Source organism: Erpetoichthys calabaricus, chromosome 5, assembly GCF_900747795.2.
Source record: "Erpetoichthys calabaricus chromosome 5, fErpCal1.3, whole genome shotgun sequence".
Taxonomy (NCBI): Eukaryota; Metazoa; Chordata; class Cladistia; order Polypteriformes; family Polypteridae; genus Erpetoichthys; species Erpetoichthys calabaricus.
The window spans coordinates 144659608-144687145 of NC_041398.2; the positions used below are offsets into that span (position 1 = coordinate 144659608).

The 27538-nt window shown below is 36.2% G+C and overlaps 2 protein-coding genes across 7 annotated transcripts in view; both read right to left on the minus strand.

Moving 5' to 3' along the window:
• trappc11 (trafficking protein particle complex subunit 11) overlaps positions 1 to 27538 on the minus strand; it is a 973608-nt gene that overhangs the window by 106653 nt on the left and 839417 nt on the right. The window lies entirely within an intron of this gene.
• Positions 1 to 27538, minus strand: part of stox2a (storkhead box 2a) — a 412127-nt gene that overhangs the window by 67571 nt on the left and 317018 nt on the right. For 4 of the 6 annotated variants that reach the window (XM_051928429.1, XM_051928433.1, XM_051928432.1 and 1 more), the window contains one exon: positions 5323 to 5502. In XM_051928429.1, the coding sequence (XP_051784389.1) occupies positions 5323 to 5502 (180 nt within the window). The remainder of the gene's footprint in view (positions 1 to 5322; positions 5503 to 27538) is intronic. The other 2 variants (XM_051928431.1, XM_028802126.2) reach the window with 1 other exon arrangement.

Consider the following 27538-nt stretch of genomic DNA (forward strand, 5'->3'; position numbering starts at 1 on the left):
AAATGTTTTTAAAGAAGGCATTTGATCTTGATTGAGACTAATTGCTAAGAGAGCAAGGCAGTTCCAAGTACAAAAAGTCTGGTACTATAGCGCTACTACTAGTGCTAAACGCCCCCTCGGTTTGAGTGCTGTGTCTTGTTTTATCTAGTTATTGTTTTTATGTCCTAATTCCTTCTCATTAAGGACACAAGCTTACTTTTTGCTATTAGCCACTACAATACAGGTTATTTCCTTACTGTCCTGCTGGATTCTACAGCCACTTGTTCCCTTTTCAGCTGCTCTCAAACATTCAGTTACTTTTTCTTACTGTGCAGGTGAAAATATAGCAAAGAGGAAAAAGACTATAGAAATTCCGACACAGATCATTGGCAGCAACCTTTTTGAATAATAAAAAAAAAGTTTTGTTTTAATTAACTCCTACACTGTGATGCACAACATTCAGTAAGCACTGAATCCACTTTACCAAGCAGGAATGTCTTTGATCTCAGCAAGGACAATAGTGCCATATGAATTAATACCAAGAATATTAGTGATATTTTAATTTACCACACTTTATATGTTGCTTTGGTAACACACTTTTAAAATCAATTTTGTCACCAAGTAATTTTATTGGTTTTGTGATATTTGTAGTTGTGAAAATATTGCTTGTGTCAGTATATGAAGGAAATATTACATTAATTAACACTTACTGAAGAGTAATATTTATTAGACCCCCACCAATACTACTCAAAAGTGTGATATATTTGCTTTCACTATATTTGTTTACATTTCCTACAGGACTTGAGCTGTAGAGTAGCCACAGCTGCAGAGTCAGTGACAAAGTTTGAAACCGGCCTTGACTTTTACTTCCTCAGGCCCATGAGGTCAGGATAAGCACCAGTTCCCTGCAACTCTAAGCTGGATAAGCTGGTTAGAAAATACATGGATTGTCGGACAGACAACTGTAGCCTCTTCCATTACATTCAAGCAATGAATTTCAATTTATTTTTGCTATCATTACAAAATCCTTCTTTGAAATGCATGCTGGTACAAGTGAAAATGATTGCAAGTCACAGCTGATCTGGCACATCACGGCACTGTCACAGAAAACACAAAGCATGTATTTTTATTTCTGAACTAATAAGATTAAGAGAGTACCGGAGTATTCCTGCTTTATCACATTAAACTATGGGATATTTTTAAAAAGTTGGTGTGATTTCCAGAATGCTATGCTAAAATTCAAGACCTATCCCATTAGGCCCTTTATACACCATGCAATAGGGTAACTGTTCAGAGAACAGTAAGCTGCAGGAATAATCTTAAATAAAAAAAGATCCAACTGTCTAAAGAACTTGGGTTTATATTTGTGAGAGAAGGCCAACTTCACTAAGTGTATCTCATCTCTTAGAAATCACAGCTATAAGCATCCTGCAGATTGATGGATTTTGATTGGCTGAGTGGACTGGAGGAAAATAGGTGGCTAAATGTTCGGGATAAATCAACATTGTGTTACACTGAACTGCACCATTTTCCCCCCAAAAAATAAGCTAGCCAATACAAGTGTAGTAGTCATCTGTACTCACTCTGCAAATAGTTATAAGGTTAGTAAGCATGACTAGGACTATCACAAATATTACATAATTGCCTGATAGCAATTATTTGAGCTGACCATGATTATTTTGCATAATCAATATAATGCATTTCATTTACCTGTATAAAAATACATAACTACATAACATAAAATGTAATATTTCTGCCACTATTTCCTTGTCATTTTCCACTGTGTAATGTTTCACTGGTGCTTGTTTAATGATGTCCAGTGTTGGGTAATGTTACTTTTAAAAGTAACTTAATTACATTACTTGTTACTTACAAAAAAGTAACTAAATATATTACTTAGCTAGCTATTATAAAATTTTATATGTTTACTTTTCCTTCTTTTGTATGAAAAACTGCACATTTCACTGGCGAGCATTTGTTATTAAACTCAAGAACCTTCAAGAAATTGACCAGAAACACAACCAAATTTCATCAATTTCTTGTGTTTTATAAATATTGTAGCTAACCAAGTTCAGAACCTGAGAGGAACAAGCTCTACAGGTGAACAAGAGCTGTCTGAGGGGGGCAAAATACCTGGAAAAGCTGGCTATAAAAAGCAGTCCCCTGTGCATTGAAGGGGGACACTGACACAGCACTAGAGAGCCCTGCAATTGTAATTCTTGCCTTACACCCAAGTGCTGGTATGATGACCAATGGCTACCCTAACCTTGGTGGATTAAATTTACCCCACGGTATATGCAACATAATATGTACACTTAAAACTTTTGTTCAGTACATTTTCACTTGACTGGTCAAGAGAGCCAAACGGCAAAAATGATGCCATGACACAGCTAACGTGCTGGGTTTTCCAAAGTAGTGAATTCTGAGGACAGACTGGATATGTGGGTGTCACAATGATGAATGAAGGGCTGAATATGATGCAGAGGGTCATCAAAGCACTAGACAGACATGCAAACATATCTGAAATCATCATTTAGGTGACCCACTCATGAAAATATTATACTCGTCGTCGTCCCTTTACCGCTTTTGGTAAATGGGTCTGAGACTGATACTCCCCCTTCTCCTTTTTGTCCTGAAGTCAGTGATAACAGGCACAAATCTTTTACCTTCAGCAGAGTCTCACTTCCTCTGCTATGACATTGACTAAACTCCTGACTAGAAAAATATCTATTAAATAAATATCTAGTTATTTGTATTATTCATCACAGCTGTGCGTAAAGGGCAACAAACATATACAGGTCATCTTTATGCACTGTTTTGCATTGTTACACACACAGTCAGATTCTGAGGAAAGTTTTGACTATATTGAGAAAGACATGTTTGATGATGGACTCAAAGCTATGCTTGAAATGTTAAGCACTGCCTTAGTATGAGTTTGAAGTGCCGTGGCCTGCAGTATTACAGTTCAAGTGTCATGGATTCAATTACCTGATGTTCTCCCTAGGCTAGTTTTCTGAACAGTGCTCTTTCACTTTCAACAGGCAGTAATTGTTATGCTGTACCCACCTATCCCCACATCTGAAATCAGAGGTCATTGTATTGTCAATGTGCCGCAAACATATGAGAAAAGAAAGGGGAAAAAAAGCAGTTTCAGCTACTGATTTGTTCATGGTATAAATTCTCCCTGATCCCCCTCACCGAAGGAATAGACAGTAACATGAAGTTTTGTTTTTTTTTTTAATCCCATTTCTAATTGTACTTGCTTCACCCCTGGTTGCCCCACCAACACTAATCAGAATCAGAAAACTTTATTAATCCCGAAGGAAATTACTTATGTTACAACTTAACAACGGACAAAGGACATTTAACACTAAGAAAAAGTATAAAGTAATCATGTAAATATAAATAAAGTATAATAAATGTAAGTCAAACTAGAGTGCAGAGTGTTGCACCTTAAGTTAATATTGCACATTCTGAGAACAAATAAGGTTATTCTCATGTGAAGAGAAGACAATTTACTGCACAAGAACAGATAGTATGTTGCACATTTCAAGTACTTGAAAAATGTACCTGGATATCCAATAAAGAAAAAGGGTAATAGCTTAAAGTATGGGTGAGTGACCGGAAAAGGAGTTATAGAGTCTGATGGCTGTAGGGAGGAAGGATTTTCTGTGACGTTCAGTGGAGCACTTGATGCTAGTCAGTCTACTGCTGAAAACACTCCTCTGTCCAACCACAACACTATGAAGTGGGTGATTAGCATTTTCAATAATAGACCAAAGCCTAGACAACATTCTCTGATCTGCCACAGTTTCCAAGCTGTCCAGTTTTTCTCCTACCACAGAGGAAGCCTTCTGAATTAGTTTGTTTAGTCTCCTGATGTCTGCCACTTTCATGCTGCTCCCCGAAGAAAAACGCACTGGCAACCACACTGTCATAGAACATCCGCAACATAGTGCTGCTGACACTAAAAGATCTGAGCTTGCGTAGGAAATACAGCCTACTTTGACCCTTCTTGTATATGGCCAGCATGTTCCTGGACCGGTCTAGCTTATTGCTCATATGTACCCCTAGATACTTGTACTCCTCAACTATCTCCACCTCCATACCCTTAATAGCCAGTTTTACTGGGGTTGATCTTCAGTTGATTCAGCTCACACCAGTCAACAAAATTGTCCACTACCTTCCTGTATACCATCTCTTCTCCATGTCTGATACTACCAACTATTGTAGAGCCATCAGAGAATTTCTGCAGATGGCAGCCCTCTGTGTTAAAGGCACATGAGAAATCGAAGAACATAATCCTGAGAGTTCCTCCTGACTTGTCTAGGTGACTGTAAGCACGGTGCAGCAGGTAGGTGTTTGCATCTTCGACTCCAGTCCTCGCCTGGTAGGCAAACTGGAGGGGGTCCAGTGCTGACTTAACCTGGGGGCGAAGTATTTCCAGGAGAGAAATAAAATCAAAACAGCGGCTGGGGGGGTCAGGGAGGCTGAAGGCAGCACTATTAGAAATGGGATAAAAAGTCTTGTAATGGCATTGCAGGGAAAAAGTGGGTGGTGAATTATACTGTGAACAAGTCTCATATGCCTGTGAGCCAGCGATGGCCTCCTATAAATCAAAAAACTTCCGAGAAACACTGGTTTAGGTGTTTGTATCTGTATGACTAGCTCTGTGCTTGCAGCTACTTTTTCCTGTTCTGCACCCATGGCTACCAGCAAAGACATTGTCCCCAACACTGTAACCCAGCAGTGGAAGAAGCTGGTAGGAGAATGCATGTACAGTATGTGCTTGGTTTATTCCAGACATGAAATGAAAGAAAAAAGCAACAACATGAAAAATAAATAATGCACTGAATTTCGTATGGCAACTGCAACAGAAGGCAGGGGAAGATGGGTAAATTGCAGCACAAATACCCCAATCTACTGTACAAAATGTAAGCTGTGTCTAGGGGTAAACAAAATTGTTTCAAGGACTGGCAAGGAAAAATATTTTGAAAGTAAGGGTTTGGATGAGTACATAATTATATGTATGTAGTTACAAGTTTCTTACTTGTTGCTTCAGAGTGATACAATGCGTTTGTGTATATATGTCAATTATTTTCTAAAAAAATATTCACCTGCAAGTGCAATACTTGTTTTGAGAGATGTTTATGTGCAAGAGACTAAATATTTGCAAAACAAGGGCATACACCTTGTGAAAGAAAGACACTTGAATCATTATTTTAAACTGGTGAAGGCAATGCTTTCTGCATTCACCACGGATCACAATTAACTTACAAATAAGGGATTTCAGTTCCATTTACACAGTCCCATCCAAGGTCCTATTCTAATTGGGTTACTTACTGTTAGTAGCATTTATGACACATATACCTGGAAAGCATGTTGTCAGATGCTCTGTTAATGCTTCTTGTGTGACTGGCTTTCTTGCAGCATTCATAGCCGATATGGCTAAACAAAGGATCTCTCCAAGAGGGATGAACTGGGACTGACTGATTGGGGACATACTGATGGGTGACACATCACCTAAAATGTAAAACAATAAAAGCATTGTTAACAGACAAAATTTTCACTCTCTATATGAGTATAGTTTAACATTATGGTTACAAGGAACATCTTGCTACAGACAGATACCATACCTGTATGATAACTAATAAAGCACCTTTAAGATTCAATGTTACTTCAGTGATTTCAAGATGAAATAAATTATGGTTACTATTATCTTTATGATTGAAGCACTTTGCTGAAAGACTTTAAAACTTAGTACTAGATGGACATCATTGCTGTACTGCATTTTTGCCAGGAAATAGAATACATTAAAAATTGTGAAGGCTCAGAAAACTATAGGCTTTCGTAGGACAGACTGATATTGTCCATGTTTTGCTATAGCTGGAAGTCTAATCCTGGCTTAAAAACCAGGGTCAGACCCAGACCCTTTGAATGCCAGCTAAAAGGTCTCAATTTGCCTAACGGGGCACCTCTGCGGAATGCAGGCTTTGTGCCTCATCTGATGATCGATCACCAACACTCAGAGATGGCTCACAAAGGTACGAGCTAGACACCGAAATTCTGAAGAAAGGACCATAAATCATATATAAATCATAAATTCCATATATCTATCCTATATTAGCCTTATGTTACAAATAAATTATATTATTTTGTTTATGTCAACTGGAGTGTTTGGGTTATTTGTGAAAGTAAGTCTACTGCCACGTCAAACCACAACAGAAAAAACTACTAAATGTAGAGTTTTGCCAATTTATGAATGTCATTCACAAACTGTATAAAACTCTTAATTCTGCTTATGTCCCTGCCAGAAATTGAAACTGAGATCCCTCACTTAACCTAAATTTAACTTGGCATCGCTTTCAAGGCATCTTGTTGGCTATATGAGTGATCATACACCCCAAACTACGCTTTCTCCATATTTCTCCCAAACCTTAAATGAGCATGTCAGGAAAACAAAACTGCTATGGTATAATACAGAAATACAAAGAAAAAATAAAGCAAGGCATTTCTGTTTTGTATAGTTAACTATATGTTTATGACTTACCTTTCAGAATGATCAATAAAAATAAATCTTTAATGCATAAAATTACTCAAAAAATTAAACTTATTTTATTACATCGTAGCAAGAAGATGTTATAATAGATAATACATCTTATTGACAAATACAAGTACTTGAACTTGGCAAACATGTGGAATTTCGTATTACACATTTAAAAAAAGTAATGTTCGTGTGTTATGTTAGAAATGTATGATCACTTTAATGTGCTACTTTCATTTGAGATAACATCTTATTCTTCCAACTACTACTATACTGAAATAAAAGTACACTGAAAGTGAACATGTCAATAATTTCATTATATCCTGACTTTTCATTCATTTGGTTTTCTTATCAGAACATTCAAATAAAAATGTACAATATTACAGTAGAACATATTCAAATAACTGAATTCTTAGAGGAATAAGAGGAAGGTGTCTTTCATCTGTATTAACTTAAAATGTATTCAACTGTATTTTAAATGATGTTTTAAACAAATCTTTAGAAACAATAAATGAAGTAATTATTGTAAATTTCTACCTATGTTGAATTAATTTCTTGTATTAAGTATTGTGTTTTATTCAGGTTGGCCTGTTGTCTTTTTCCCCCGCTCTGCACATCCTAAGCATCCTTTGTGATGACTCCCTTTTTTCATATCAAAGTTTTATACACAGTATTATTTTGTATAGTGGCACAGCAAAGAGAGTCACCACCTCCTCAAAAATATGCCGTATGGTCAACTGAAACAACTGACATGCCCTTACGTGTATGCCCATTTTTGCTAGGAACCTGACATGAATAATTAGGTAATTAAAAAGAGGAATGGATTTACATAGTGTCACACACATGTGCATGGAAGATAGTTTACAGGCTCAAAAATAAATGTTTCTCAGCCGAACCAGGTGTCGGTGCTGTCCGGTGATATTCATTCCATTTTTCCCCTCTGCAGACCCTCACCAGAGCCCGCCTCCTAATGACATCACTCCGGGCTCACAAGATCCCAAAATCGAGTGGTGTGCATTTTGAACTTGTGTCTGTAAAGACTTCATTTTATTGCAACAAATTTAAAAACACACGTAAACTGCTTTTGCAAATATGTTTACAAAGTGGATGATGCTTAAGGCACAAGAAGAAAAAAAATACAAACCAACCAAAGTAAAATAAGTGGATATTTTTGTTAACAAACTTAACTTTTCTGTTTACCTCAGTCGATCAAACTCAAAAGAACAGTTCACAAGTACACCAATTTATTGAATCAGAGATGTCTAGCAGGTTGTGACCCAGCCTTCATAAGTTGCAGTGAAGTATCCAAACAATTTTGATTTGAACATTCAGAAACCGCTCATACTGAAGTTGCATATGACATATCAGATTTTTAAGGCAGCTTTTCCTGCTATTGGTCACATTTTAATATACCATTGCATAGAGTTGAGAACTATGGCTGGAAGTGACTTTCTTGAGGAGATTTAATTAATACTTGTACTAGTGCTGGGTGGTATACTGGTTCATACTGAAAACCGTTTTTTATTTTTGTTATGATATGGATTTTTCTTATACCGCAACACCGGTTTAAATTGCCTAAACAATGTTCGGAACGTGGCGCAGCAGGAAACTGTTTAAGGGGGACCTTTTTCACGGCTACACCGCTAAACACATGCAATGTACATGCGTTAGTGGAAGTGTTGCGCGGGGGCTCTTTTTCACTGTTACACTGCTAAACAAGCATACAACGGAGTACATGAGGTATTGCGCGGTGAAAATGGACAGAGAACATTCTGAAAGTGAAGCAGACGATAAAGTTGAACATGATGACACAGAAGAACTTTTGCTGGAAAAAGGAGTCACATCTGTTGTCTGGAGATACTTTAGGTTTAAAAGGTTAGATGTGGACCATTATGTTCAAATATGTGAATACTGTTTCTATACTACTGGATAATACTGCAAGCCAAGTTGTATTTGTTGTATTTTTTTCAATACTGTGTAATGTACCTGGGTACTGTGTTAATAGTGTGACGACATGTTGACTTTATTCTCGACATTTCCACTTTAATCTCGACGCTTATGACGAGAATAAAGTCAACATTTCTACTTTATTCTCGCTGTTTGTTGAAATTAAAATCGACATGTTTATTCTCGTAATTTGTTATTAAAGTAGAACATAGTAAACTAAACCATCTTAAAATAAATATTTAATTTACTAGATTTTCCCAAACCCCACCATAAGTTATGTTCCACATTAAATGCTTTGTGTTAAGTGTTCCCCGAGCCATGTTAATCGCTACGTGCTTCTAAAACTGACTTCCTTTTGCACTAAGAGGAGGCGCTGACAGCACACAGAATACATTAATTTCATGATATTCCTGCTTCCTGAAGATTTAGAATGCTAAGATAAATACTTGACATAATTTTCATGATGAAATGCATTAAAGTATGTATTAATCATGTGGGAGCACGGTGGCATGGAGGTTGCACTGCTGCCTCGCAGCAATGGGGTCCCGGGTGTTTCCTGCCTTGAATTTGTATGCTTTTCTGGTGGGTTTACTCGGCGTGCTTCAGTTTCCTTTCAAAGTCATGTAGGATGGCGGGTTTTGTTATGCTATATTGACTCTGCTAGTGTATGTATTACTCGTATTCACCCTGCGATGTGCTGGCGCCACGTTCAGGATTTGCTCCTGCCTTGCACACAATGCTTGCTGGGATGGGTGCAACCCTAAAATTTTACTAAGTCTAAATGCCTCTTTGGATGGTTGAAAATGTGTGTCAAAATTTTAGTTTAAGTTATTTGCAAACTTTGTTCAATAAAAAGGCTCTATATTTTGACTGCATCTGTCATGCAGTGTGATTCCTTCTGTTCATTAGTGCCACCCCCTTGAAAACTATCACTTTATGGGGCAATGCAAACCTGTATTAATACTTGTGTGCACATTAAAATGTTTTTTTTGTACAATGTACAATTCTCATGACAGTGGAATAGGTTATTCTTAGCCAGTAATTGCAGTGGAAAATGTGGTTAACATCCACTCATGCATGGGAAAAAAAATACTGTCCAATACCATGAAACCGGTATAATTTTGAAAAATACCATGATATAGAATTTTGGTCATACCGCCCAGCCCTAACTTGTACAACTTTTCATGATGCATGCTAAAATAAATCAGCACATCATATTCTGAAGTTAGATGTGGTATTGCATGGTGCTGCTTGGCAATATTGTTTGTTTCTCTCTCCTCTCTCTCTGTTACTCAGTGTTATTCCCATTAAAGAAAACTAAAATTTGGGATGCTCTGATCAATGAGACACACATCAGATGATTTTTCACTTAAAAAAAAAAAAAAGACCCAATCTGTGATTGGTAAAAAGGCAATTACAAAAAACGATATTTTCAGCCCCTGCTTTTCTAAGCTTTAGGGTAATTGAGTTGTAGTGTTCCTTTACACATGGTATTACAGTAGTTGGGCCAGCAAGTGTCCTTTTTTTTTTGTAGCAAACCTCCTGCAGTATAAGCAAAAAGCAGCAAGTGGAAGCTTATTTTATCAGTGAATGACAGGCGATTGGTATATTAGCCTTTATGTCAAAGAAAGTGGAGAAATAAACTGAAAAATAGTAATCGGAAAAGTCATTCTGTGCAACTAGACAAATGGCAAGATAAGCTACTTTAAGGAATTCAGACATTTATTTTGTCCTTTAAATTAAAACAGACACCAATTTTAGACAGCATGATTGTTCAAAATGCATCAGGTTTGTACTGTTTTTATCATTTGTTGCCGTGTGTCATATAGCGTAAATTTTGGAAAGAAACAAGTACTACATAATTAAAATGGTAATCCATATTTTATAATTGCACCTCAAGAATTATGAATGTCTAGTTGATACACTGAAGGAAACAAAACACACCTGTGAAACTATTAATTAATGCAATTAATGATTTAAAATAATTAAAATGTATTGGTGCATGTATATTTACATTTAAGCAACATTTAATTGTCAATATCAATTGATTGTGTGAGAATATGAATACAGTAATCCCTCCTCGATCGCGGGGGTTGCGTTCCAGAACCCCCCGCGAAAGGTGAAAATCCACGAAGTAGAAACCATATGTTTATATGGTTATTATTATATTGTCATGCTTGGGTCACAGATTTGCACAGAAACACAGGAAGTTGTAGAGAGACAGGAACTTTATTCAAACACTGCAAACAAACATTTGTCTCTTTTTCAAAAGTTTAAACGTGCTCCATGACAAGACAGAGATGACAGTTCCGTCTAACAATTAAAAGAATTCAAACATATCTTCCTATTCAAAGGAGTGCGCGTCAGGAACAGAGAATGTCAGAGAGAGAAAAGCAAACAAATCAATAGGGCTGTTTGGCTTTTAAGTATGCGAAGCACCACTGCACAAAGCGGTTGCAATGAAGGCAGCTCACACCCCCTCCGTCAGGAGCAGAGAATGTCAGAGAGAGAGAGAGACAGATAAAAACAAACAATCAAAAATCAATACGTGCCCTTCGAGCTTTTAAGTATGCGAAGCACCGTGCAGCATGTCGCTTCACGAAGCAGCTGCACAGAAGGGAGCAACGTGAAGGTAATCTTTCAGCATTTTTAGACGAGCGTCCGTATCGTCTAGGTGTGCGAACAGCCCCCCTGCTCACACCCTCTCCGTCAGGAGCAGAGAATGTCAGAGCAAGAGAGAGAGAGAGAGAAAAGTAAGTTGGGTAGCTTCTCAGCCATCTGCCAATAGCGTCCCTTGTATGAAATCAACTGGGCAAACCAACTGAGGAAGCATGTACCAGAAATTAAAAGACCCACTGTCTGCAGAAATCTGCGAACCAGCAAAAAATCTGCGATATATATTTAAATATGCTTATATATAAAATCTGCGATAGAGTGAAAGCGCGATATAGCGAGGGATTACTGTATATATATTTTTGTTGTTTATAGAGAAATTGTGAAAACTACTGTTTTTAATTAAGCCTTGCTTCAGTTAGGTACATTACAGAAAAAATAAACAAGTCAGCTTGTAATTATGAGAACAATTTTATTTTCTTTGATGCCATATGTATTATGCATAAATATTTTTGTATATATTTTATTAGCCATATGTATTATGGATAAATATTTTTGTACATATTTTATTAGTTAAAGTATGTATCTTAAAGAAATTTTATTTATTATTTAATAGTCACTGAACAATAAGCCTACAGAATTTAATTTTGTTAATAAAAAATGAATAGTTAACACTTGTGGTCTGTAGTTAAAACTAAATTATACAAATACACTTTAATATAAGACATAAAACTTCTATTTGTCTGGTTATGCAGGAGATTAGTATAGAAGGTTTTTTAAAGGGATAAAGAAAAAAAAGAAGAAAAAAAAAATCAGAATTGATATCAGTCAGTCAAGTAACAAGAAATTGGTGATTGGTATCGGCCTTAAAAAAATCTGACCAGAGCATCACTAACTAAAATGAAACATGTTGTTAATGAAAAAATAATCATTTTATTAACTGAAACTAAGATAAAACTGAAAAAATAAAAACTACATACAGTATAAGCAAAAACAAATGTTTATAAATGTCATTTTGATTTTCATCACACTAGTCTTTTTGCATAATGTACATGCAAGTGCAGTTACTAGTATATTTATTAAATGTTATTTTAAAATGTGTAGTCATAATATTAGTTTAGAGAAGCACAATGATTTGTGCACATATACAAATGTGAAAGAACCCCTTTGCTGCTGGTGTTAGAATCTGTAGAATTCATTGGTTATTTCAGCCATTAGTCAACTTTCCCTTTGTGAAGTGAGAGAGGATACCAAAACCATCATTTGCCATTGACTTATTCTATGGATTTCATTGGCCAAATATGACCATCATTAATGGATGTCCCAATAGTTCCACTTGAATGGAAGCTTTCGTAAAACTTCAATGAACAGGCATGTAAATGAATAAATTCTAAGCTACAGCTAAGTAGGTTTAAAAATTAGAGGCATGGACGATTTCTGAAGCTTGACCGAAGTGCTTCCGAAACACTTCACATTCACTCAGTATTTAGAATGGAAAAAATGTCATCTTTATATGCCAAAGAAAGTAGAAATTTCAGCTTTAAGTACAGATATTGCTTGTTTACTGATGGCACCATTTCAGTGGTGGATTAATAAGCAGGTACATACAGTGCATCCGGAAAGTATTCACAGCGCATCACTTTTTCCAGACTTTGTTATGTTGCAGCCTTATTCCAAAATGGATTAAATTCATTTTTTTCCTCAGAATTCTACACACAACACCCCATAAAGACAACTTGAAAAAAGTTTGAGATTTTTGCAAATTTATTAAAAATAAAAAAATTGAGAAAGCACATGTACATACCGTAAGTATTCACAGCCTTTGCCATGAAGCTCAAAATTGAACTCAGGTGCATCCTGTTTCCCCTGATCATCCTTGAGATGTTTCTGCAGGTTAGTTGGAGTCCACCTGTGGTAAATTCAGTTGACTGGACATGATTTGGAAAGGCACACACCTGTCTATATAAGGTCCCACAGTTGACAGTTCATGTCAGAGCACAAACCAAGCATGAAGTCAAAGGAATTGTCTGTAGACCTCCAAGACAGGATTGTCTCGAGGCACAAATCTGGGGAAGGTTACAGAAAACTTTCTGCTGCTTTGAAGGTCCCAATGAGCACAGTGGCCTCCATCATCCGTAAGTGGAAGAAGTTTGAAACCACTAGGACTCTTCCTAGAGCTGGCCGGCCATCTAAACTGAGCGATCGAGGGAGAAGGGCCTTAGTCAGGGAGGTGACCAAGAACCCGATGGTCACTCTGTCAGAGCTCCAGAGGTCCTCTGTGGAGAGAGGAGAACCTTCCAGAAGGACAACCATCTCTGCAGCAATCCACCAATCAGGCCTGTATGGTAGAGTGGCCAGACGGAAGCCACTCCTTAGTAAAAGGCATATGGCAGCCCGCCTGGAGTTTGCCAAAAGGCACCTGAAGTACTCTCAGATTATGAGAAAGAAAATTCTCTGGTCTGATGAGACAAAGATTGAACTCTTTGTTGTGAATGCCAGGCGTCACGTTTGGAGGAAACCAGGCACTGCTCGTCACCAGACCAATACCATCCCTACAGTGAAGCATGGTGGTGGCAGCATCATACTGTGGGGATGTTTTTCAGCGGCAGGAAATGGGAGACTAGTCAGGATAAAGGGAAAGATGACTACAGCAATGTACAGAGACATCCTGGATGAAAACCTGCTCCAGAGCGCTCTTGACCTCAGACTGGGGCGACGGTTCATCTTTCAGCAGGACAACGACCCTAAGCACACAGCCAAGATATCAAAGGAGTGGCTTCAGGACAACTCTGTGAATGTCCTTGAGTGGCCCAGCCAGAGCCCAGACTTGAATCTGATTGAACATCTCTGGAGAGATCTTAAAATGGCTGTGTACCGACGCTTCCCATCCAACCTGATGGAGCTTGAGAGGTGCTGCAAAGAGGAATGGGCGAAACTTGCCAAGGATAGGTGTGCCAAGCTTGTGGCATCATATTCAAAAAGACTTGAGGCTGTAATTGCTGCCAAAGGTGCATCGACAAAGTATTGAGCAAAGGCTGTGAATACTTATGTACATGGAATTTCTCCATTTTTTTATTTTTAATAAATTTGCAAAAACCTCAAGTAAACTTTTTTCATGTTGTCATTATGGGGTGTTGTGTGTAGAATTCTGAGGGAAAAAATTAATTTAATCCATTTTGGAATAACGCTGTAACATAACAAAATGTGGAAAAAGTGATGCGCTGTGAATACTTTCCGGATGCACTGTATGTTACATGTTACAGATAAATCGGTAATTTCGTTTAAATAATGAATACTGTTAATAATTACACACATGGGGGTGACACAGTGGCAGAGCGTTAGTGCTGCTGTCTTGCAGGGAGTCATGTTGCTGATATTCCCTGCCTGGAGTTTACATGTTTTCCTACTGGGTTTCCACAGTGAGCTCCGGTTTCCTTCCAAAGATATGCAGATTTGGTCACACTAAAATGACACTAGTGTATGTGAGTGCTTGTATTCACATTGTGATGAGCTGATGCCTTGTCCAGGGATTGTTTCTGCCTCGTGCCCAATGCTAGCTGAAATGGACAAATCCCTGGACTGATGGATTTAATCATTAAACATCCTTTTCAGAGATATTGCGGTGAGGTGTCATCGGAATTTAATGGGTGTTCTAGGCAATTCACAACACAGCAAAGCCGAACCTGTTCTCACTGTGATAATATCTCGCACTGCCAGATTTACATAAAGTACACGTGCAGCATGCGTCGCGTGAAGTATAACCCCGGACTCCGGTGAACATAATTTCCAAGGTTCTTTTTCTCTTTCATACCATCCCCATATACATTAACAAATCTTATTAATAAATGAGATTCATTTAGAAATCGAAATATCCACGCATCCAAAGCACGACTCTATATAATGACCTAAAGCAAAAGGGGGCATGGCACTACCTAACTTTCAGTTTTATTACTGGTCGGTAAATATACAGGCCATAAAGATCTGGACATTGACACAAATTGATGAACATACACAAGCTTGGTCTGCAATATAATTTAAATCTCACAGTACTTCTTTATATTCCCTGATCTGTGCTCTAGTAAATACAAACTATCATCAATACACTAATAATCCAATTGCCCTTCATTCACTCAGAATATGGAACCAATTTAGGAAGACAGAAAAGCTCTTACTTTTGCACCTCTACATGACAACAACATTTTTCCACCCTCTCAAACATACATAGTATTTAGTGTTTGGAAAATGTTTGGGATTAAAACATTTAGAGACATACATTATATGTTTGCATCCTACGAGCAATTAAGATTGAAATTTAACTTCTCATCAACATAATTTTCCAACTACTTTCAAGCTAGAAACTTTGCGTAACAGAACCTGCCCAATTTTCCTCACCTTTCACCTATTTCTATTCCAGAAGAAATATTGATCAGTCTTGATGACTGAGATAGCATCTAGTTCCATATGCACAAAGCACTCACTTATTCAACTTAAAATCTTCTGCCGAGTGCATTGATCTTGATTAAAACTATCCAAAATATTTCCAGGGCAAGACTCAACCTGTGAACGTTGCAATCTAGCTCCAGTTTCACTGAGCTACATGTTTTGGGTATGCACCAAATTAATATCATTTTGGACAAAAATCTTTGAATGCCTATCAGACAGGCTTGGTGTCACAATCTCTCCTAACCCATTAACAGCTGTGTTTGGTGTACTCCTAGATGAGCTTAAAGTGGGGAAGGACAAAAAAGTGTAATTGCCTTTAACTCTAGCATGTAGACTTATCTTGCTGAACTGGAAGAATCCCATCCCACCAATTTTAAGTCATTTGGGTAACTGATGTCCAATATTATTCAAAATTGGAAAAAAAATTATCAAAGTCTCACTCTGAGGATCTATTCAAAACCTTTTTAAAAATACGGCAGGATCTAATCAATAACATTTTAGAAGAACCTTCTATATCGGGGAGAAGGATACTCCTCCTTTCTTCGTGCTTTCAAAGATTTGCTTTGTTGGCTAACTCTCCTCTCTTTCTTTTGAGTGGGGGTGAATTTTGGCTTTGTTAAGTTTGATTTGATTGGATGGATTATTTTCTTTTAATTAAAATTAAAAAAAAACTGCTTGTCACAGTTTGGTTCATTTGTTCTGCTCACCATGCAATGGTAGCCTATGGTAAATATGATTTTGCTTTCTTGCAAAGAACTGAGCATTTTCTCTCAGATTCTAGTGTAATGTAGAATAAAAACGATCATGAATCAAACTTTTACATTCATGCCACTTGCCGAAATGATATCTAAACAAATTGCAACTCATTTACACATCACTTTTCTTTAAGTGGGAAAATCATTCAACATATTTCATGAACTAGGAGATTTGTCAATCACTTTCAGTTCCCCGAAAATCTGCTTTCAGCATGCCGATTCCAAAAATTGAACTGATATGAAAGGATCAAAAAAAAATAAAAAAATTGCCAAATAGATTTAATCTATCTTCTCTACTCATAATAAAACTTTGCCTTCAGAACACTCACGGCATATTAAAGCCACTACAATACTGCAATAAGTTGAACACACTATTACAGTATCAAAGAATCTAACAAATTTGTAGTAGAAGTATAACCAAGTGTACAGTAAAATTTTTACTTTTGTGTCTAACCAACATGTAACATATTTCAATTCTTCAGCCGAACAATATATTAAAATACATAACTTTATTTTATGTTATAGGAATCAGTAATAAAGCAACTGAACAGGAAAAAATGATGAATGTGTATGTTGGTGAAATCCATATATGTACCGAGAGTGCACATGAAGCACTACACAACAAAAAATGTATAACTAAATTGTTTACATTTATTTATGGAAACACAAATACAGTTGGGACTCAGGTTAATGTGGTCTCACCTTACTGCAATTCCATAAATTCAAACTAGCAACGCAAAAACTTCAGCTAAATTTCAATTAATTTTTTTAATCAAATCACTTCCATTTTTTACTTATGAACAAAGCAAACTAGTTTTGACGCAGATGAAGATGTAGCAGCTGTCACTAATGCTGATATATAGTGCAGTACAGTATGTACTTCGTTACCATTTTCAATCACTTTGTGGTTTCATGCACATTTAAGTAACTGGCTACATGTACAGCCATGCAAATAATCACAGTCAAAGGTAAGAAGATAAGACTCATAGCTGGGGATGGTCCCTTGCTCTCATGTTCGGTGTTGGGACGTAAGGTGTGAGGAAAGAGTGAGTGGAGTGAGCAGTAAGTCACTAGTTTTATTTGTCTAGTAAGCAGTGATATCTGTGATGGGGCTCCACTCATGGACTGTGTACAGGGGTATTAAATATATAATTAAGACTATTTATTACACTCCTGAAGACTTTTATTCATGTCTGTCTAATTTTGCACAGTTGTACTTGCTTTTATAATCAATATACATGCACTTTTGACACATCTATTCTTGTTGCAGCTCTCAGTTGCTGCTGGTCCATTCTCGATTTATTATCTACTATGGGTTCTACATGTCAGGTATGCCCCGTCACAGAGGGCTAGGAGTGGTAAGCGATTCCCCAGCAGAGTCAATATGTGTCTTACAATTGTCCATTTCTGGTGGATTTGTATACAATCACTATGACTTTTTCAACTCCTTAAGGTACTGTATCAATTATCAAAAACACACCAATGGCTCAAGCTGGTTTCAGTTATTTGTGTTTTGTGATTTAAAGTACAGTAATTTTGCTTGGCTGACATTTTATTAATAAAGTTTGAAATGTTTTTCTATAAAATAAATACTAAAGCAATAAGGATTTCTGCAGATTTTCCATAAACAGAAAAAGAAGCAGATTTTTTTTTGCCTCAGTATCCTGTCTCTGGGCTGAGGCAGGTCAAAGGATGTCATCTACATCACATGCAATAACCTTCTATGTCAGACAGCATGGGATTTATCCCCTTCTACTATGTACCTATGTATCTACCCCTGACAAATCTGTGTAGCTATGTCACCACAGCCCACATCCATAGCTTGGAGAAGATGTTTCCTGTTTTCATCTTAAACTTGATTGTCATGCCATAAGAAATTCCTCACCAGGGTTAAGAAATTGTGAATAACTAGGAAGGCAGACATTTGTTGCAATGTGTCCAAAAGAAGTAATTTTAGTTTGTATAATGTAATCAATATAGTATGTTAGACTATAATCCCATGAAAGGTAGGTCACAATGAACACTACATAGTACCATAATGCTAATAACATATTATACTGTAGACAACTAAATTAGAACGCAGTTTACTTTGTCAGCATTTTGTTGTAATGAGTCTTGGTAAACTTCTTTTAAGCATATTCTGTTGTGCTGAAGAACACAAAGAATGGTACTCGGGATGACTCTTTAAATTCTTTTAAATCAGTTGTTGTCCTTAATTATTCCAGTTTTTATTTCACTTAACCTTGGGAAATGCTTGACTTTTACAAAGTGTTCAAAGTTTTCTGTTCCCACATGCATCAATAAAGTGACATACTGAAATATGCAAAAGTAAACAAAAGACATACAGTAATTAGAATTTTTTTACTTTCCTCTCTTAACATCCTGATTATTGAAAAAGTAAAGCAGTGAGTAAGATGTTATTGTATCCTTAGTCCAGCTTCAACAAGAATATGGTTGACGGTTGCTGCACATAGGGATGTCATGATACCAGAATTTCTGTATTTAATATCAGTGTCCATGAAATTTTATGATACCCCAATGCCTATTTGTTACCATAGCAAAAACAGAAATCCGATTCAATTACTTTTTATTAAAAGTACCTCCATTATTCTAGTGAACAGTATTTTGTAGGGGTGCACGATTCAGAAAATCTAACGATTCGATTTCGATTCTTGGGCTCACGATTCGATTCAAAACGATTCTCGATTCAAAACGTTATTATTTTTTATTTTCCATCAGTCTGATACAAAATACAGCCCTGAGATAACAGTTGAAGTCACATTACAAAAATATAAACTGTTGCAAATATAAACTGCAAACTTTCAACTTAAACAAATTATATTGACACTTTAAATAAAAGTAGATTAAATAACACCAAATAAGAGCTGCTATAGTTGGTTGTAAAGTGCCATTATCAGAACAAATAAAAATGCTGCTACATTGGGCTGTAAAGTGCTGTAACAAGTGTAACATCCAAAATATTAATTAATTGTGAACATTTTCTTTTTACCTAAACCGTTTTCATTTCAGCAGACAACAGTTTTTGAACTGTGACAACTACAGTCAAACTGACAACAGATCAGAATATATTAGATTAGATTAGATTCAGGTGTATGCACATTAGTGAGTTTAAAGTCCACCATCTGCTGGAATGTACATGTTCTTTTGTAGAAACAGAAGCTGGTCTACATGTTCTGGAGTGAGTATGCTCCGCTGTGCAGTTACTATGTCCCCAGCAGTTGAGAATACCCTCTCTGCTGCAACACTAGTAACAGGAATGCAACACTGATGCAGAGTGCGTTGGTCTCCTGGAATGTTTCTTACTTTTGGCTGAACTTCGTTTGCATCCTCTGGATGATGACGTGCTATGTGAGTCCTGAGGTTCGTAGTGTTTCCAAAATATTTGATTTTAGCTTTACAAAGCTTGCACATGACATGAGTTTTATCAATCTCTTTCTTGCCATCGATGTTGTAGAATCCAAAATGTGCCCAAACGTCTGCCTTAAATGAGGACGGGGCAGGTTGAATATTCTTTTCCACTGCGTTTTACATGGCTCATCCATCGAATGCTTGCGCGTGTGCGCACTCACTTTCTTCTTACTCACACCAAGGATTACTATATGAGCAGAAACTGGCATAGCGCCATCTATAGGACTGACAAACTCCTATCCGTAAAAATAGTTAAACTCGCGCCATTATAAAATGGGAAATATGAATCGATTTTGAATCGGTAGAGATAAAATTGTGATTCTTTTGCGAATCGATTTTTTTTGCAAACCCCTAGTATTTTGCCTTTTTCTATATTGAAATGTAATGTATAAAAACAGCTAACAGGAACAACAGCTTTAAAACAGCAGTATAACCATCAAGTATCTAGTATTGGCTTTTATGAAAAAAAATATATGTGACAGCTTGGGGACCACCACCTTAAAACTTGCTCTAATATAAAGTACCATATCTCAAGGACTAGTAAATTTGATGAGAAAAAATTTGCTCCAATTGCCAACCAAAAAGGATGGAATTATGTGCACGCAAGAAACTAATGACAAGACCTCTATTCCTTCCTTCCACCTGATTTTCCTTGCCATGTGCACATACTACATCTATTGTCTGACATATTCTCTCCAGTAACTGAAAATACTGTTTAACATCAATACTAAAAATAAAAAGCCAAACATTACATTTTATATATCAGTATTGTCAAATTAGTGAATTCTAAGTTAATTCAGGATATTTTTATTTAAAGAAACAAACTATACCTGTTTTTCTAACAAGCTTTTCAGAGAATAAGTCAGTTAGGTTTATAATATTTGCTACTGTATGATTTGTATTAGCATTATTAGCTGGATTTAAAAAAAAAAAACAAAAAAACTTCCTACTACAGAGTTAAATATTACACAAGTCAAATTCAAATTTAAACTGTCAACCTTCTGGTGATTTAATTGACCAAATGTTTGTCCAAACTTTAAGGCTTCTAGTGTAAAATTCATTTTGTCAGTTTTACTCCAATATTTCAGAAATATTGTTGTGCTGTTTTCACATCATTTCTCTCTCAAAGTATGCACAAATCTACAGTGCATCCAGAAAGTATTCACAGCGCATCACTTTTTCCACATTTTGTTATGTTACAGCCTTATTCCAAAATGGATTAAATTCATTTTTTTTCCTCAGAATTCTACACACAACACCCCATCATGACAACGTGAAAAAAGTTTTGAGATTTTTGCAAATTTATTAAAAATAAAAAAATTGAGAAAACACATGTACATAAGTATTCACAGCCTTTGCCGTGAGGCTCGAAATTGAGCTCAGGTGCATCCTGTTTTCCCTGATCATCCTTGAGATGTTTCTGCAGCTTAATTGGAGTCCACCTGTGGTAAATTCAGTTGACTGAACATGATTTGGAAAGGTACACACCTGTCTATATAAGGTCCCACAGTTGACAGTTCATGTCACAGCACAAACCAAGCATGAAGTCAAAGGAATTGTCTGTAGACCTCCGAGACAGGATTGTCTCGAGGCACAAATCTAGGGAAGGTTACAGAAAAATTTATGCTGCTTTGAAGGTCCCAATGAGCACAGTGGCCTCCATCATCCGTAAGTGGAAGAAGTTCCAAACCACCAGGACTCTTCCTAGAGCTGGCCGGCCATCTAAACTGAGCGATCGGGGGAGAAGGGCCTTAGTCAGAGAGGTGACCAAGAACCTGATGGTCACTCTGTCAGAGCTCCAGAGGTCCTCTGTGGAGAGAGAAGAACCTTCCAGAAGGACACCCATCTCTGCAGCAATCCACTAATCGGGCCTGTATGGTAGAGTGGCCAGATGGAAGCCACTCCTTAGTAAAAGGCAGAGGTGCTGCAAAGAGGAATGGGCGAAACTGACCAAGGATAGGTGTGCCAAGCTTGTGGCATCATATTCCAAAAGAGTTGAGGCTGTAATTGCAGCCAAAGGTGCATCGAAAATGTATTGAGCAAAGGCTGTGAATACTTATGTACATGTGATTTCTCAGTTTTTTTATTTTTAATAAATTTGCAAAAACCTCAAGTAAATTTTTTTCACATTGTCATTATGGGGTGTTGTGTGTAGAATTCTGAGGAAAAAAATGAATTTAATCCATTTTGGAATAAGGCTGTAACATAACAAAAGGTGGAAAAAGTGATGCGCTGTGAATACTTTCCAGATGCACTGTATTTCTAAACTAACTTCATAATAAGTTAAAAGTCTGAATGACAGAGACCTGAATGTGTGTTGGCTTTTTTGTTTAATAATACAGCAAGTACAATTCTCGCAATTATGCACTTAAATTCTTCTGTCTCAAACACAAAGCTTTTCCAGACATGACTCCTGCTGCTATTCTTTTCAACATGAGTTGGTGTAGTGCTGCATACCACCACCATTGGGGATCCTTGAATCAACTCATGGAGCTGGAGGACAGTGTGGCAGACAAGCTGCCTCTGACTCTAGGTGAATGGGGTGTGGTGGAGCTGGGTGCCATGTATTTAAGTACAAAGCAGATGAAGCAGTTGGGAGCATGTGACACCATAGAAAACCTAAGTGGCGTGGTGGAATGTGGCAGTGCTTTGTGCATGACAACTTAAGGTTGATTGTACGTTGCAATGAAACATATTGATCGCTAAACTGCAGGGAGCAGTTTCCCACATGTTATGCAGGACACTGTTGATCACCTAAAAGATGATCATGTCCAAAATTTTCCAGAAAGCTGGAGTGCAATAAATATCACAGATATAAGTTAGAAAATAAGGACATTGCAGCATCATGTACTGTATGAGAAACAGATGAAAGGAAAAAAAATAGAAAGCTAGAAAACACATATAAATTGTTGGTGAGGTAACCAAGGAAGGAAAACAATTGCAATGCTGACTAAGGAAACAAACAAAACACCTTCCAGTATATAAACTGGCAAGCAACTATGTCAGAATGTAAGTGTTCATTAATTGATGATGATGATGATTTAGATGATCCTGGAATTTCCCAGGCATACATTACAATATTTTTAAACAGTAAAAATGACAAACTTTTTTTACTCAAAGAAAATGTGTCATTAATATAGTTGGTATATTAGTCAGATTCATTGTTAACAGCTGTTGCTGAAACAATACTTAACTTTTTATATATACAACTACAAACTGAGCAAAATAACAGCTGTTCTATACAAAACATTCAACAAAATACAAAACTAAATATAGTCATCATCTTTGTCTTAGGGAGATTCCCAACAGGACAGATGGGTCCTCCAGGCCAAAAGATTAAATCTGCAGTTAACCCAATTAGTAATTATCTCACTCATTTTATACAAAACAGGTAGTAACAGCAATCCTATTCCTTAAAAGATTTCTTTCAAGTACCACCAATAACAATATAATGAAAGACTTTGAATTGGGCATATTGTAACATGACTTTTAGAAGGATGGTTGAGTTTAAGAGATTATACAAGGCAAAACTATAAAGAATGAAATGAAACATCCACGCGTGCCTTTATTTTTAACGATTGCCAAACATTGAAAACATCACCATTTTCTCAAATACGAATGGTGAAATAAACCAGAAGAAATGTATTTTACTCAAAGGCAATTCATTTGTAAAAAATGTTTATAATTGTTTTAAAAGGAAAAAAACATTTGCCCATGTGTAGTTTGTATGTGATCCATGTGCTTGTGCTTCAGGATACTTGCGTCCTTTTAAAATCACAATGACAAGCAGCTGGCAGGTAGAGTTGGAGTGAGTGTGGCTGAGTGCAAGAATGTGCTCTTTTATGGAACTACATCTCATGTACATTTGTTTTTTGTGTTTCGATTAAATGTGTTAGTGCAGTTTCAAACTCACTGCCATGAAGTGTAACTAAAGGTTTTAGAAATGGACAGACACATTCACCTTTGACCTGTGCATTATGTGCTAGTTTGTGCTGGGAGATGTCACATTACCAAGGATAATTTTTAATAAAATAGAATGCATTTGACATTGGGTCTGATAAGAACATTTTATATAGATGAAATTGTTTTGTTTTTTTTTCCAATATGTTGCACACAACACCTGATAGGCCTTAAACAGAATTTGATTTGTTAATGAATACTAAAAGAAACACAAAAAAATCAGCAACAATTGACTGAGGGGGAAAAAAAAACATGAAATGTCCACACAAGAAAATGTTTTGATTTTGATGTGTGGAGCTGAAAACTATGTAGAGAGAACATACAAATTATTATATATGATAAAAAAGTGGAATTGCCATTTTAAGTAGAAGATATGGCAAAAATTCACTAGACCACAAAATTGACAAAGGAGTCTTAAAAAACTGAACAAATGTCTTCAAGTAGAAGTTTTATCTTTGACATTATCTTTGACAGTGTAACTAACTGATGCAAAGTTTATTCATATAATTTCCAACTTCCAGCAAACCTTCTTGAATCTTGAATTAATCCTCAAACAGATTTACAGAATATGTTTTCAACAAAAACATGCAGACTCATTTTGTAAAGCTAATATGCTAACTGTGGGGAATGCTAATGGGAAATGCTGTGGGAAAGCTAATATGCTAACTGAGGCAACAATGCACTACACATATGATACAGAATCACTGAAGAAAGAAGTCTTGTCTGTCAAAAAAAAAGCTTGCCAAACAGTAAGGAACAATACTCAAGTAATTGGCTTCAAGAAGGTGTGGAAGAAGATGACCCAATTTGCTTCCTCTCTCTTTTGGTGTAGTATGGATTCCTTCACTTTGCCCACAGAAAACTAAAATAAGGAAAACATACAGAATCTATTGTCCTGATGTGATTTAATCATTTAAATATTACCCTTTAACATTGAAGTTTCTTTGCTTCATCAACAGAATGTGTATAAATATATTCCGAGGGTTGCTAGCTGTACTTCTGGAGTTCACCTTAATGGATTTAAGTAGCTGTTAAGATTCCAGGGACATTCATTTTGGTGCTATACAAATTCTGCAAGTTTCTGCAAGTCAGTTTCAAGGACAGTTTCTCACACATCATTCAGCAGGAAAAAGAATAAATCTTTTGTTTGGACACAGGTTGCATACAAGAATTGATCTTCTACTGCTATTGGCAAATTTTATCAGACCCTAATTGCAATCAACATCCTGCAGCACCAGGCTGGCATTATTCAAAGATATTTTAATACTGCATTACTAAATAACCAGGAAAGCTGCAAACAATACAGAGATGAGTTAAAAGAATTATCATTGTTTAATACAGGTAGTTTCTCAGATTCCCATGGGCTTTGGTAGCAGAATGTTTCTCTTGCATGTGATATGCTTTCATCAAACACAAGAACTAGTCAAAAGATCAATGAACTGAAATTAAATTTCTATCACCTGAGAGACTGAGACTTCAGGTAGTCAGCTGGGGTTTGAGAAACAAATACAGAAGCTGCAGTTAAAGCTGAACTGAACTCACTATTGCTCAGATTCTAGAATCTCAAGTACAAAACACAAGGTTTCAGTTAAATTTGTTAAGTGCAATACCAAGTAAATTCCTATGAAGAAATTATTTCCTACATTTTCTGCATCAAAAACTGAATCAAAATCAAAGACCCAAATTGAATCAATAATGAATTGACATTTATGTTCTGCTTTATTTTGTAACCATACATTCCTTTAGTTCCATAAACTCTTTCCCACACAAACTTAAACTGCTAGAGGAAGATAATGGTTTCTTGGAAGCCCTATTACAGTGTTATAAATGAAAAAGTTCCTTAACGTCATGAAAACTGGAAAAGCACAAGGACCTAATAGACTCCTGATAATATCAGGACGCTGTTAAATATTTCTGATGCAGCACCATGCCCCTCTAAAATCTGCTTACTTATAGCTTGATACTGAAAAAGTGTTCATCCAACTTATCTGTGTCAGGTATATAAGAACATAGACTTTAACTGTAAATTTATTAACATTTGTGAAATTATTTAATCCAACAGCAGTTTTTTTTGTTTGTTTTTATTGAACACTAACATCTTTCCTGCCATCTTAATACAGATACTCGTACTGCTTCCATCCACTATACAGTTTTCTAGTAAGTGCAGTCCAATCCTCACAAATAAAGAAATAATAAATGAAATTTAACATGTTATCAGAAAAAAATTATCATCGTGAAAACAAACCTGATGCATTTTATAGCAGTGTCAGTGAAGTACTGAGCCGGCTGCACTATATCAGCAAGAAAGTAACAGGGATTAATGTCTGCCCACATAATTTCAACATAAGCTCCACTTTTTCCTTGCTTAACACTAACAGGCAGCACATCTTGCGTCTGAAACAATTGGATTTGGCTGTAGAGCATTAAATTCAACTCAGATGTTTCACCTCCTTTCCATCTGAATCTAAATACAGTGAAAGCCTGCTTGAATGCTTAGCTTCCCCATCTTGATTACTGTGTTATACTGACCAGTTTTGATTGTTCTTTGCACAACTGCCTAATTTTTTATAGCATAATGAATGGATTCTAATATAATTTTTAAACTGTATTGGCCTTGTTCATATTTACAGTAATGGCATTTTCACTAGAGTTTTATTGCACATTATAGGCAATTTGTTATTCGGCATTTCTCAATGCTGATCACCATTTCTTGATAGAAAAGACCAAACACTTTTATGTTGAGTTTTATGTGTTTTTTTTAACCATTTAAAGCACTGAATAGTTGACGAATATATAGGGTGGTCCAGATCTAACTATACAATTATTGCATTGCATTAAAAGTTGCACAGTTAGATCTGGACCACTTTCACAAGCTATAGATGGCAATATTAAAAGTGTATGGATTCTATATTGGTGACCTTTCTGTATCCAAAAATCTGTCTTAAGATGCACATTGTTGATCATTTTAAGCCTTTTTGGGGGTGTTACCAACATACTCCTCCCAAAAAAGCTAGCTTTGACTACCTCACTCATATTGACCTTAAATCGACCAATTATAATAGCAGTTAAAAAGGAGTAAAATATATTTGTGTAACTACACCAAATACGCTGGCATTGAATATTATCTTTTGATACTGAGGCTGGTGAAACTTAAGAAGAAACTTTCTAAGTTTAAATAATTATAGTAGTGTACTTTTGCCAAATATAGAGCAAACAAAGATCAGCTGGCAAACAGGAAAAGTGCAAAAATTTGGCAAGGTCCTACAGGAATAAATTTGGAATTCTTTGCATAGTTTTAAGATCAAGTGAAGATGAGAGATAACACGCACGTTAAAAAAAGTTGCTCCTGAAGACTAGACTTCATCACAGTATCTTTTCTGCAAAAAGTCACCATTTATTTTTAGGTTACTTGACAACACAATTCACATCTGAAGGTCTCAAAAGAACTGAGTGCTTTGATTTTTTTTTGTAATCATAAATCATTTTAGGAGAAAATTCAAAATTGAATCAACTGTGCATAAGATAAATTAACACCAAAATATTAAAAATATAACACATTAAAGGTAATACTTTGTAAAGGTAATGGTTACACTTGTGATATATTTTCTGTGTAAAGTTTTCAATTTACTCTGTACTTTTTAATGTTGCTAGAAAGAAAATGTCTAAACCTTGCATTAAACATACAAAAAAATCATTATATGGGTAACGGATGCCTGTGGCAGACTGTGACATCAGCCAGATTAAAAATTGTACAAATTCCTTTCACCTTAAGAAATACATTAATGTTTAAAACTCTTGTATTAAAACATTCAAATTTTACTACCAGGGTTTACAGTCTTAAGCATAAGAAGTAATGCATCATATTTTC